The 14818-nt window shown below is 28.4% G+C and overlaps 1 protein-coding gene across 1 annotated transcript in view; it reads left to right on the forward strand.

The window, feature by feature from the left end:
• The first annotated feature begins 6638 nt into the window (after positions 1-6638).
• Positions 6639-14818, forward strand: part of LOC129917907 (uncharacterized) — a 62728-nt gene continuing 54548 nt past the window's right edge. The window contains exon 1 of the mRNA XM_055998119.1: positions 6639-9035. Coding sequence (XP_055854094.1) covers positions 8222-9035 — 814 coding nt within the window. The 5' untranslated portion in view covers positions 6639-8221. The remainder of the gene's footprint in view (positions 9036-14818) is intronic.

Here is a 14818-nt window from a genome sequence, read left to right on the forward strand (position 1 = left end):
GAAGTCAAGTGGGTCTGTGTGTTAAACCATCAGCAAATCTGTATGTGTCTCAAAATTCAAGAAAAGAAAAAAAAACACACTATTCAGTATGTGGAATGTTTTTGCGTGAAGAAAAATGGCAAATGTTTGGCTTGCATTTTGGTTCCACATTTGCATTTAACTATTGCCCGCATTGTGCCCTCACGACTACTGTCGCCACTCTGCTGCTCTCTACCAGAAAACCAAACAAATGATAAAAAATGTGAATATGTGGGCAAACAAGGTCGCAATGGTACTCATAGTGTGAATTTTTAATTATTGTATTCTTGTTAATAATTTTTTTTGCAACTTTTTTTTTTTTGTTTCAATGATTAAATTGTTGATATATATTTTACCACCAGCAAGAGAGAGAGTAGGCAAAGTAAAGCTATTTGATTGTTGAAAAAAAAGATGATGAAAGAAATCTAGTTCCGATATATTGATAAATGGAATTGAATGAAAATATATAAAAGAAGAAGAAAAGAAATGGATGGAATAGTCTTAATGGTAGTTTAATGGGATTTTAGTTGAGTGTGGTAATGGACATTTAATTGCTACCAAAAGGTTTCCGTTGTTTTTCTGCTTGGTTTAGAAAAGGTAGTACTATTATATTATATATATGGAAAAGTAAGGACTTTGTTAAAAAATCGGAAATTACAAATAATTGGACTTTGAAGAAGAAGATGAGTTCCGATCTATTTGAAACTGTGAACTCTTTTCAATTCCTTCTATCAAAATTGAGTAGGAATTTTTGTTATTGTCTTGGCGACTCTGCTCTTTTTTTTTTGTTTTTATATTTCAATCAGGTTTGTAAAAAATAATTTTTTTTTTAAATGCATTTGTTTTCCATTACAAAATAAAAAAAAATATTTGTTACAAATAAAAAAAAATTGCATTAAAAAAAATATTTTTTGCAACTGAAAAAAAAATTGTATTAAAAAAAAATTATTGCAACTGAAAAATATTTGCATTCAATGCAAAATATGTCAATTAAATATTTTTTTTTATATAGCTATTCGTCGAATTTCTTACAATTTGCTAATTTTTTTTATTCGCATTAAATATTTTTTCAATGCAAATATTTTTCAGTTGTAATAATTTTAATTTGTAATGGAAAAAATGCATTAAAAAAAATGTTATTGCAACTGAAAAATATGAGTATTGAAAATAAAATTTTTATTGCAAATATAAATATTTTGTACTAAAAGAAATTATTGCAAATAAAAAATTTTCTGCATTGATAAATTCAATGCAAAATGTGTGCATTAAATATTTTGTTTTTATTAATACTCGTCGAATTTCTTATAATTTTGGCTATTTGATCATTTATTAGCAATTTCAACTATAATATTGAAAATAATGTAAAGTCAAAATTGTAAGTCAAAAAAGTCAAAATTGTAACGAATATTTAAAAAAAATATTTAATGCACTTATTTCGCATTGATTTTTTTTTTTTTTCAGTGCAGAAATTTTTTATTTGCAATAATTATTTTTTTTTTAATGTAAAATATTTTTATTTGCAATAAATGTTTTTTTTTTAAATGCAAATATTTTTCAGTCGCAATAATTTGTATTGTTAATTTGTAATGGAAAACAAATGCATTAAAAAAAAAATGATTTTTTACAGCCCTGGTTGAAATATTGATTTTGATTGCCATTATTTAAAAACTTAATGAATTGCTCTCAATTTCCACTATTTTCACCATTTGCATAGTAGTTTTTATATTTTTTTAATCGGAATCTTATAGAATTCAGATTGAAGTAATTTTTCTATAAATATTTCATTTTGGTTTCAAAGCAAGTTTAAGTCTAATTTTACTCCCAACCAATTCAACAATATACTTACCAACAAAAACAGTTTGTCTTCTCCTACAATATAGCCAAAATTATCATACAACTTTCATGAGAACTTGCTTGAAAAAAAAAAAGAAGAACAAAAATCTGACACATATTTGTTGAAGAAGAAGAATTATCTCATTGATGATGAGTCGCGCATCATCAAGAGTTGGGAGCTATATAATTTACGTTGTTAACTAACAACCATATACTCATCCTAATAATTAAAAATGAAATTATTTTTGCATTCTCATTTTGAATATTTCTTCAAATACTCAAAACTTGATTTTGATGAGGTATTAAAATTTTTTCCATGGAATAACATGAGATTATGACATTTGAATGTTGTTTTTTTATTAATTTACATTTTATGTGCTATTTGATGATGTCTCATGAAAAGAATTCTTTTATTTTCATCATCACAACGTAAAAGATCCAGGTGTCAATATTGAAAACCTTTAAAAATTCCAACAAATTTCAAAAAATGCGAAAATAAAGATAAAGAATCAATGTTAGATAATAATCGCAAGATTCTATATGGGTGCGGTATGTCTGGTATTTTATTAAAATTGGGAAGGTGTGGTCTGGTAAATCCAGTTCAAGACATCTCAAGCTGATAAATGTATCTCTGGAAAAAGACATTTTAAAAATTCGGATGTTAATAACCAAAAAAAAAAAAACAAAACTCGTCTTGTTTTTTTTTTTATTCCTAACAAACGTTTCTAAGGCACGCGTGTTTCCAGTGAATAGATAACGACCTAAATAATTTAATAAAAATGCGTAGCTATCATCCTATCCGAAAAACCCGTCCTTAAATCCACTTATTTTGCATACAAATTCCAATAAAATCTAAAATCAGGTTCGCAACTCAACTCTTTTGTTTCATACTATTTGGTTCTTTTCTATTTTTTTTTCTACAAAAAAAAAAAAAACAACTAACGCAATTAAATTCCATTCCATATCAGAATATAATGTCCATAATAGATATAAAAAAATAAATTCATCTATTTTGCGTGTGTGTATCTCTATAATATCTCTCGTTGTGTATATAAATTGGCAAGATTATATTATCTGAATACGTAATAGAGAACTATTTTTTGTTGTTGTTGTTGTTTGAAATTTTACTTAGAAAGAAAGCAAACCAGATAGATTGAAAGAAAGATGAAAATTCTTCAATTACACAGAAAGAGAGAACGAAAGAAATAAATGAAAACAAAAATAAGACAAAAGAGAACACAAGAAAAATAAAAACTCTATTCTCTAACGACACAAAAATACTGGCAATAGGCTAGGCAGTTATAGGTACGCCCAAGAAATAACTGCGTCTTATCCATGGATAAACCATCAAGAAATCAAAAAAAAAAAAAAAAAACAACACAAAAAAACTTCAAGCTAGAGGTCTATTTCATACGATTGGCATGCGCATTTAAATTTAATAATAATAAAAAAAAAAAAAAACACACACAAAAAAAAGTAATAGAAAAAGTCATAGAAAAATTTAAATTAACAAAAAAAAAATTTCTAGCAGAATGGATTATAAGGAAAAAGAGGAAAAACCGGTAGATTTGGTGAAATACATACAATCAAATGGCATCGCATAAGAAAAAATAACTTCACTTCAAATGTGTGAATGTTTGTGTGTATTTTTCAAAAAATTATACACAGATAGTGGAATAGCGTGTGCAACAAATCGACCAATTTACGGATACCTACTTGTCTCGTCTCTTATTATTGTCGGTGTATTTCTTCTTTATAAGAAAAATTGAAAAAGAGCAACTAGTTTAGGAGTTTTGATTGTGTATGAGAATCTTTAAATGGTGAGAAAGAGTGTGCCTTTACCTGGTTTAGTATTATATTTTTGGTTTAAAGGTGAGAACAGACCTAGGGGAATATTAATGTATAAATTTTGCATTATTTTTAGTTTGTTCTCAAAATAAAAATACTATTTCCAAGAATCTCTTCGATCTGACACACAGTTAAGTCTGAAATAGGGTTAATTGGGTTCATAATACGATGGGCATTAGGAGATGGTTTGTAATAATTTTAAAAAAAACTTGTCAAAAAAGTTGTGATTCACATTTTGAACAAAACAATAATTTATTATTATATGAAAAAGTTAAAAGTAAATAATCAAAAAATGATTTACCACCAATTTGTTCCTATTTCATTTGGCACTACATAGGAGATACAACAACAATTTTTTTTTCGCTCACAAATGTGAAAATATAAATATCTGAACAATTTATTTTTTTTTTTCAAAAAGTGCTGATTTGTCTGGAAATTTTCAATGTTCAAAACGGATGCGGCATTAATTGTTATTAGATATTGGTCTCCTCTTTTTTAGAACATAATTTGGTTTCTCAAAATGAGCTCAAGTTCAAATAATACTCCAAAAGACAAATACAAAATGCATTTTTGTACTTTTTTTTACTGCCGTGAAAAATTCGTGTTCAGCAATCCAAAAAAAAAACTACATAAAAAAAGTAGACAAGAAAAAAATTATATAACTTTTTATTTTCATAACTTGATTTTATAATACAACGGCATTTATACCATGGAAATGTGAATTGAACAAAAACTTTTTGTCTTATTTTTGAATTTTCTTCATATCTAAAATAATAATGGCTTAAAGGAACCAAAATCAGTTATGTTTTAAAAACAATGCTTTAGAATAATTTTTAAAATATTTCTAGATTTTGTTTAGAAATATAAATGCTTAAATAACTTTCTGCATATCTGAAATCTTAATGACTTTTTAAATACTTTTAAAGTGTATTTAGTTTTTTTGTTTGAAATATGGATGCTCAAAATTATTTTTATATTGCATTAAATAAAATATTGCAAAAAAAATAAATAAATGATGACTTTTATAAATTTCCACTGGAGGTTTTGAATGAAACGTGTGTGTGACCCAAGGCTAAAAGCTGGCGTTATAGATATTGCAACTCTATCACAATATTCCTTTTATCGATGCTATTTCGATTTATGTGCCTACTTAAGTTTTAGATGTCACTATATTGCTGTCATCATTTTCACAGCTTATTGGGTTAGTTAGCGATATTTCTGACAAGTTTCTTTGTTGATTGCAGTAAATCCTTATTCCATATTTTTGTTATAAGTTTTGTTTTTTTTTTTTTTAATCCAACATGTATGATAATTTTTAAATCCATTCAACATCAAAGTAAAGTTCATAATTTTGTACGTGCCAAAATTCGGTTTCCGAAATTTTGTATACCTACCATAATTGTAGATTTCAAAATTCTGCTATCAAAACAATTTATCTTCTTCCCTTTACATAATTTTAAAAATCAGAAGACTTTACAGATTTTTGAAAAGAAAAATTCTGAATTTACAAACTTTTGAAATACAGAGCAATAGAAAAATAGAATTATGCAATATAGAATTATGTTCTTAATGAATTTTTGATGCAAATACAGAATTTCGGCCATACAAAACTTCGAAATGCAGAATAACGACACGTTTCCAATTTTAAGACCAATGGAACTGTATTAATAACTAGTGATAATTAGGATGAAAAGCAAATGAATGATAGAAAGTCATTCAATTATTTTATTTATTCGGTGATTTTTTCTAGCAACAATTTCAAGGAATTTCGCATGATTTGGCTTCTATTCTTACAGTGTTTCGTATTTCATTTTCCACAAAAAATTCATTCTCTCGTGGAAAATTAAAGCAGACCTTCTTGATTCTTTAGTTGTATGAAAAATAAAATCACAGTGCGTGACATTATTCATAACAGTTTTTCGTTATAATTTTTTTTAAGAGGGAATTTCCTTGTCACATTCAGTTTAACATTTAAAAATAGTAGTATTATATGACCGTAAACAGACTTTAAACAGCTTTTTGTAATGTTAAAAAAAAATAAACTTTGATCTTTTAGCGAAATAAATGGTTCGATAAACTTTTTATTAAATTTGGACTGATATTTGTTTGTACTGATCAGAGTTGTAAAAAATCAATTTTTTTTCCATTACAAATTTAAAAAAAAAAAACATTAATTGCAATTAAAAAAATGCATTAAAAAATATTTACTTTACAAAAAACAAAATTTTGCATTAAAAAAAATGTTATTGCAACAGAAAAATATTTGTATTGAAAACAAAATTTTTATTGCAAACACAAATATTTTGCATTAAGACAATTTTAGATTTTGCAAATAAAAAAAGTGAGTTGAAAAAAAAAAATTCAATGCAAAATGTTAAATATTTTTTTTTTTAATATTCGTTGAATTTCTTAAAATTTTGGCTATTTGGCTATTTATTAGCTATTTCAACTTTAATAATGAACCTAATCAAATAGGTAGTTAAATAGCCAAAATTGTAAGAAATTCAACAAATATTAAAAAAATATTTAATTCATACATCTTTTTTTTTAATGCAAATATTTTTAAGTTGCAACAAAAAAATTTTTTATCATGCAATAATTTTTTTTATTATTTTTGTAATAAATATTTTTTTTGTTTAATTTCAAATGTATTTTTTTTTTTTTTTTTCAATTAATATTTTTACAACCATGGTACTGCAGTCTTTTCTAGACAGATCAATTGTTTACTCCATAATTTTATACTTTTAATTTCAAATACTTTTACGAAATCAGGATTTTCTGTTTCAAATAAAATTTTGGGTATATTTTTAAATTGAACGTGCAACTTAATATATGTATTCGTCGAAAAAAATACTAGATCCCTGTGCAAAAACAAAACCTACAGCACATTAATTTAAAATGTGCTCTCACCTGTTGTTAACCATAATAATATGAATATTTTCGCATTCAGCCACATTATTCGCACAAAAACACCTGAACTTATACAAATTCACATACCTATACAAAAACACACACACTGGTATATCAAAACCAAAAAAACACACCTTGATAACCGCCAAGCCCCACTCACACCTGTGAACCTATCTCTCTTCTATACCACAGACATTTATTCAACAACAACTATACAACTTATACTTCCAAGACTAGTTGGACTTGCGGAATGTGGAAATAACGAAGTAAAAGATATATTCGATTTGGAAAAAAAAAAAATACCACGTCGTCGCTACGGTCTCTATTCTTGAGTATACCTGCGCCGTGGTAACAACTCGAGTAAAAATATTATTTATTTTTTTTAATCGATATTTTTAAAAAAATACGAAAATTTTAAATATATTACGAATTGATTGATAATAAATTCCGTTTAGGAAATTCGCGCATTCGAACTTAGAAAAATAGATCACGGAAGAGGTTTTTTTTTTTGAAAATTCATAAAATAAAAAAGAAATGTGAAGAAAATCCAAAAATAATGTGAAACGATCGTTAATCCAAAAAAAATAGTGATCTACCTTCACAAAAAGGCAAAAAAAAAAAAAACTTCCGCCATATTTTTCTTAATCATTTCATGGATTAAATTCATTTTGTGAATAAAAAATTGAAAAATTTAAAAAAAGATACAAAATTTCAAAAGTGATCTGCCTTAAAAGGAATCAACTTCCGCCATATTTCCTTCACTCTTTTCACGGATACAACCAATTTTCCAGATGTAGTGTGAATATTTTTCAAAAAAGATACAAATTTCAATTAAAAGATACCTGTTTTCGATACACATAAAAAAAAGTGATCAAGTGATCTTTCAAAAAAAAAATTAAAAAGTGATCTGCCCTAAAAGGAAGCAACTTCCGCCAGATTTTCTTTCACATTTTTATGGATACACCAACCCTCCGGATGTAAAGTGAATATTTTTTGGATAAATATAAAAATTTTCATAAAAAAGATACAAGTTTTTTTGTGATCCAAAAAAAGTGATTTTTTTGAAAAAATTCCAAAAAAAAAATGAATGTGTAACTTGGAGATAAATGTCCAACGTAATTATTCGCACTGTGTAAGTGTCAAAGTAAAAGGAATTTAACACAAATACCAATACACAAAAGCCTTACAAACTAGTGCCCGGCTGCTGTGAGTGTGTGTTTGTTTGTGTGTGTATTAACGTGGTAGAAATAAATTCTTTTACAATCGCACCATCTTCTCTTCGTCATCTGGTTACCTTCATTTCGTTTTTTCTTGATTCGTTCTTCGTTCGGTTCTTCTTCGTTTAGTACCTATCTCGTTTTTTGTTTAATTTTCTGTTTTCGTCGTCGTGTTCTTTAGTATTTTTTTTCTTAAAGGTTTTGTGGACACCTTGGGTTGGTGTATTGAATATCACAAGCCCTCGAGATCGTGTTATTGATGATCAAACTACGTGAAATATCAAATATTTAATGCGAATTAACAGCGGTTGTCGCGTGTGACAAAAAAAGATACTTTATCTTTCCCTCTTTTCCTCCGTCAGACACAATCTTTTTCTTCTTCACAAAAAAAAAAAATGATGGGTGATTCGACACCGATTTGTCGCTGCCGGGTTCTCTATCTTGGCAGTGCGGTACCCCGACAAAGTAAAGATGGCCTTCAGGGTATTCAGGAACCTTTGCGAAGTCTTTATCCTTCTGAAGGTGCAGTTGGAGCAAAAGGCATCGACTCCTGGTTGAGTGTTTGGTCAAATGGCATTCTGCTGGAAAATGTCGATGAAAATTTGAAACAAATCACAAGATTCTTCCCAATCGAATCTTTGCACTACTGCGCTGCAGTTCGACAAGTTCTTATTCCAGAACGAGGTAATTCGAATCCGGAGCCGAAATTTTTACCCCTCGATTCACCATTTGCAAGAATGCCACGTGCCCAACATCCGCCAATATTTGCTGCGATTTTGCGCAGGACGACCGGAATTAAAGTCCTTGAGTGTCATGTGTTCATATGTAAGCGTGAGGCTGCGGCTAACGCTCTAGTCAGATGTTGTTTTCATGCGTATGCGGATAATTCTTATGCCAGACAGCTGGAGACTGGCGGCGGTGGTGGTGGTAATGGGGGGACGAGTGCGGGTGGCGGGAGTAGTGTTTATGGAACATTGAAGAGTAATGGTGCAGTGAGTAAGTCGAATGGCGATTTGACAGCAGTTGCGGGTGGAAGTGGATGGCGATCGAGGGCTGGTAGTACGACTACATTGAATAGTGTTGGCAGGCAATCGAATGGACATCATGCACAGCAGAGTCACAATAATATTATGATGAATGGTGGATTGAGTATGAATGGTGGGGGGAGTAATAGTAGTGCAGCTGAAGGATATACGTCTGTTAAAAATTGTAAGTACCTACCTAAATTTGCCTAATACAATATTCATAGAAAAAAAAAAGAGATTTGTGGTCTTAAAAAACCTTGAAACCTTAAGGTCCCAAGTCATTGTTATGGTATTAGTATTTTTTTGTTTCTAAAATTAGTAGATAATGTTGTTGTTTTTTCGGATAAAAAAGGTCTTAGTCGCACAGAAAAGATGTCCGTTGATTTCAGTTCCCATAAAAAAAAAAAAAACAATTTTTTGAAAACATTTGCAGAGAAAACCCTTACGTCGAATAATATTTGAATTTCACTGTTCAGCTGTTTTGTACGAATTTGTTTCTTATTATTTTTTTACCAAAAAAGTACTAGAATATAAGATTTGGTATTTAACCCATTCTTTCCAGTATTTTCTTAAACATGTCAGATTGATAAATTTTTGGACAAAAATTTGTAGAAAAAGAAGAAATTTATTTTTTTTTTTTTCTTAAAAATTGCTTAGAATTTTTATTAAAGCAAAAATATGTATTAAGGTACATAATAGAAATAATGATAGAAAAAATATAAAACTGACATTTTGATATTCAATATACAGGAATTTACGATTTCTTCGAAAAAAAAACACGCTTTATTCTTAGTTTTCTATTCCAAATTCAACGTTTTTACCAAATTTCATTAAGGTAGCTCATCAATTTTTTTCAATAAAAAAAAACACCCTTTTAAATATGATATTCTCATAGTCACTTCAGATTCTTGCTTCAAATCTCAAAAGTAACATTATTGCTAAATTTCATTTTATTGCGACCATTATTATTACCGCCTAAGTTTTTGCAACAGACCCACATTTTCTCTACACTTAAAAAAGACACTCTTTCATATGAACACAATGTATTGACTTATTTTATTCGTAATTCATATGGCAAAGACAATATCTTATATATAAAAATGAGTTCATTTAGTGTGTGTGGCCGATAAACTCGCGTTTGGCTGGTCCGATTTTGGTAATTTTTTTTTTGTTTGAAAGGTATTAATGTGTAGATGGTTTGTATACAAAAAAAATAATACCTTTTCTCGCATCTTTACATAGCTGTCAATTTGTACGAGTAAAAAAACACTCTCACTTAAAAAAAAAATAAAAAAGCTTAATTTGTAAACAAATTTATTAGACAGGCTTTCAAAATAATTATTATCGTTTAAGGCCTGATTTTGACAACATTTGCGTACATGTTAATAGTTCGCAAACATGAATTTAATCAGATTTTGTTGTGTCATGCTGTGGATATGTATTTAGGTATGTATGCAAAAAAAGAACGATTAAATTCTATTTTTTTTTTTAATAAAAGAAGTTCAATTCTGAGGAGTACCTACTTTCAACTTCGTGATGCCATTAATGATGGTAATGTTAATGATATTGGTCAGTTCACTATTTTGCTAACTTCATACACTGGTGCACACTGGGGCCTACTGTATGGGTGGCTGATGTGATATTCTTATATATAGTAAATTAAAGTTTGGTTTTGTGTACGTTCGCTAACCGGCCAAAACGGTTGTCTGATTTTCTATTTTCTATGATTTTATAGGGTAAATAGGGGTAACAGTACATTGAAAAAAGAGGCTATTTTCTAAACGGTAAGTTTTAGAGATCTGATTTTTTTAAATTGATAGATACATTTATTGTTAGTTTGGAAAAGGTAATGAAAAAATTCTAAAAAATTTCAAAATTAAGTTGTTAAGGGTTTTTTGCAGTCAAAACATGTGATATACCTTCGACAAAAGATTAATTACAGATAGGCAAAATTTTGTACAGAAATTTGAATTACACCATTAGAAAGATACTAAAAAAAAATAGGCGTCTTATACGGATTTTTTTTCATAGACCCTGTACTTTTAAATATGAATTTTTGAAAAAAAACAAGGAATTTTTAAAAAACTGCGAAAAATTTTAAATTAATAGGACATATGGGTTTTAATTATGCGCATGCATGTGCAAATAATTGAATTTTTAAAATTATTTTTGACCGAATAACGGGAAAAACAAGTTTTTTTGTTCCAATTTTTTTGGCCGGTTTTAACTGTTTTTTATTTTTATCTTTTTTTCTTCAACATATAAATGAATGAAATTTACTGTGTAGATAGATAATAAGCAAGACTATAATTGTATATTTGTATCAAAATGTAAACACAATCTTGAATAACGGTAAAATAAAGTTCTATTTTTCAACACGTCACATCTTTTGATTGAGAGCACATAATAATTGTATTTAACTTTATTGAGCATCTTGATGATATTACCTTTCATTTGATCGCACATATCGCACATAGCCGTACATCAACTACAAGCTACATAATGTTAAATTAAAAACTTGAGAAATACCTAAAAACACCTGTGGAGATCGGTTGATCATGACCAGCCACCAGTGGTGGTGACCAGTGTGGGAAGTACCGTAATCTCAGTTTGAACTTTTGATATGGTTGGCTTTAAAAAATTCTTACTTTTTTTGTAGGCATCGTAGAAATATCATTAAAACGTCATGTGAAAAGTGAAATAATAGGCTTTCACATGATCTAAAATTTATTATAGGTTGTCATCGAAAAAATTGATTTATAGCATGAGAAAATAAAGTATATGTTTTTTTTGTTTTTATTAAGAGACAATTAAATTGATTCTCTCCATTGCATCCATGTTGCTTACAATCAATTTTGAGAAATTCACATAACGCCATGCTTTTCATAGCGTAGGAATAGCTTGCCGAGCGATCCAGTTGAGCGAACCACGCTCATGGCCATTATGGGGTAGCATATTTCCGCTGACTCGCACATGCTTTACGAAAAAATTTAACTATATGTAGGTACCAAAAAGAGAGATCAAAATATTTTCTAAAGTCGAGTAAAAATGGGCGTAAGAAAGGGCAGGCTAAATAGCATACACATTATTCAAATTTATAAAGAGCCGTTAAAGTGCGATATTGATAATAGGGTGTATTTGCAAAACGCTGTTTTTTTAAAGTGCCGTAACAAGCCGTATTGAAATATTTATGGAAAAAACGTTTGAAAGAGTTAATAACTTTGCATTTTGTGGTGCAGCATTGTAGTGCATGTAGTGAGCATTTTACTTAGGCTACTTTTTGCTAAAAGTTTAAAAGTGAATATTTTTAGACTCATTTTACAAACTTTTAAAGTTTTAATCCCCTTTTTTTTGTTCATTACAAAGTCGAAAATTGGAAATGAATACAAGAAATGGCGGAACGAAGTCCGCCGGGTCAGATAGTTTTTAATAAATTTCGTTAGGGTACTATAGTTTCCCAAAGAAAACAGCCTTAACACCTAAAATATTTTAATAGACTGCTTAGATTCCTCGTACCAATTTTAATTGGGGTATTATTTTTGTCCTAGTTTTATTGGTAAAAATTCTGAATTTCATCATTTCTTAGAAAAAAACAATAATCAAACAAAATCAAGATAATTTTGTAGATTCTTAGTTCTTAGAACAAAAGAAACGTTTAAAAAATTACCAAATATATGTCAGCTCTTATGATACCTTTCTCACACATATAACTCAACCCCTCCAAAAAACACACTTTCACCAAAAATATTTTTAAGAAATTTATGAATCCTCTTTTTTCATTAGTTTCAACATCAAAAAATACCTTAAAAACATGCATATTTTTGACCTTCACCCCCTCCCTCTTTTCCGTAAAAAAAACACCCTTCCTTATAGACGTTTTTGGTCCGTTTTTTTTTTTAATATTATTTTACCTGTGCTTATTTGTTTAAATTCTATTTTTTTTTAAAATCAGCTAATTATTTGTACACCATATTAAAGCAAAAAAGCTTCTCCATTAAAAATGCTCTATATTGATATTTATAAAAATAATTTTTTTTATTGAAAAATATTTAATTTTTTTTTTTTTGCTTTAAACAAAATTTAGGGTCCTTTGAAATATAAAAATGTGAATTATCACAAAATTTTATCAAATTCAACTATTTTTAACAAAGATAAAATGATAAACCAAAAAATTAGTTTTTTTATTTTTACATTTTTCTCTATATTTTGAAGGTTATTTAAAAAAAAATTATCAAAAAAAAAGTGGTAGATCTTTTAACTATTTTCAACTTTTACGTGTACCTAATTTTGTTCCGAAAAGATTTTTGTTTTTATCCGAAATTGCTAAAATGACTTTTTTACCTCACCTCTCCCCCACATTTATTTCCCACCATCTGGTGTGAATTTCCTCACTACTAATGTTCTCTTATTAATTTTTTCAACTTGTGATCTCTAAAAAATTGTATAACAGGTTCTAAAATATTGGTCTTCGAATTTTGTCAAAATCGGGAATTTTTTTCAGTATTGTTTTTAGTCCTTTGAAATCCTTCCAATATTTGAACATGTTACTTGAATATTGACCCTTATGAAAAGTGAAATCTTTCTGAATCGAGTTAGGACTCGATCCACCATTTTGAATCAAAGTTGAAAAAGGCATTTCATCAAATAACTCGTTGCTAGTACCTACATTTTATGAAAATTAAAAAAAAATTAACCACTCTTTTAGAACATAAAATAAATCATTTGAGATCAAAATTGGCAATGCCGGTTTTTTTAATTTAAGGAATCCTTTTTTTTCGACTGCTTAGCTTCAGTTGCAAAAAATAATAACTTACTGAAATTCTGACTCTGCTCACTGAATAACAGAATAGAATTAAATGCATTAAAAATCCTTCACAATCTATCGTTAAAATTAAATCAACCCCTTTTTGACTCTTTCTAATGCTAAATAAAATTTCCCATTCTCTTTAATATACTTTTCAAAACACCCCCTGTGGATTGCTTGAAAATTTATTGATTTTTTCGCAATTATGTGCATTATTTTTATAATTAGGTATCCTTTATTGTCTGATTCAAAAATAAAAAAAATATACCAGCTTTAAAAATAACACCGGCACACAAAATAAAAAAAGTGTCATGTACCAGAAACCGGACCTATGTTTCTATATATTTTTGGGCACGCTGAATCCGAATTTCAAGTCCGTTTGGCCCTGTCACCCTCCAGTTTTGAGTAAAATGCAAATGCAAAACTAAAAAAAGGAAGTTTTTTGCCTTTTTTGGGGTACTTTTTACATTTTTCTCAAAACTGGCAAAAACATATAGAAAGATAGGTCTGGTTCCTGGTACATGACACTTTTTTTTTTTGTGTGCCGGTGTAATTTTTAGCTATAAAATTTTAATAGCAAATGCAAGAACTTTGACTTCTACTGTAATCCGGAAGTAATAATAAGACATTTTAAAACAATTGACACGCAGCCGGAACATCTTGAACCCAATTCGGTTATTAAAAATTTTTTTCAAAAAACAAATGATGCGTAATAAGGACCAGGGCTGCCGAAATCGCTACTAAGGGAGTATTTGTACTCCCCATGCATACGCCGTACTCCCGTACTAACCACTCTTTAATTTTACTCCCCTCAAAAATATTTCAATATTGGATTAATATTACTTAAATTTTAACTTTTGTATCTAAATTCTATATTTCCATTAGGTACCTATGTTGCCTAAATTATTCTGCACGTTTTCATCAAAATTGCTATAAATACATCCATTTCTTTTATACTGACCTATACCATTGTCGATGTGGTTGATATCTGGGTAACAGTATCTGTCAAACTTTAAATTTCAAATGTAGGTATAAACTTGTTGCAAGCTAAATGAAGACGCTATAAAATATAATGTAAAATAAGTTTTAACTTTTTTTTCATATTATGTAAATTCCAAAATAAATGACAACCTTCAAAAGAACTTTTGAAATTTTTTTTTAAA

The sequence above is a fragment of the Episyrphus balteatus genome, chromosome 4, assembly GCF_945859705.1.
Source record: "Episyrphus balteatus chromosome 4, idEpiBalt1.1, whole genome shotgun sequence".
NCBI classification, from domain to species: Eukaryota; Metazoa; Arthropoda; class Insecta; order Diptera; family Syrphidae; genus Episyrphus; species Episyrphus balteatus.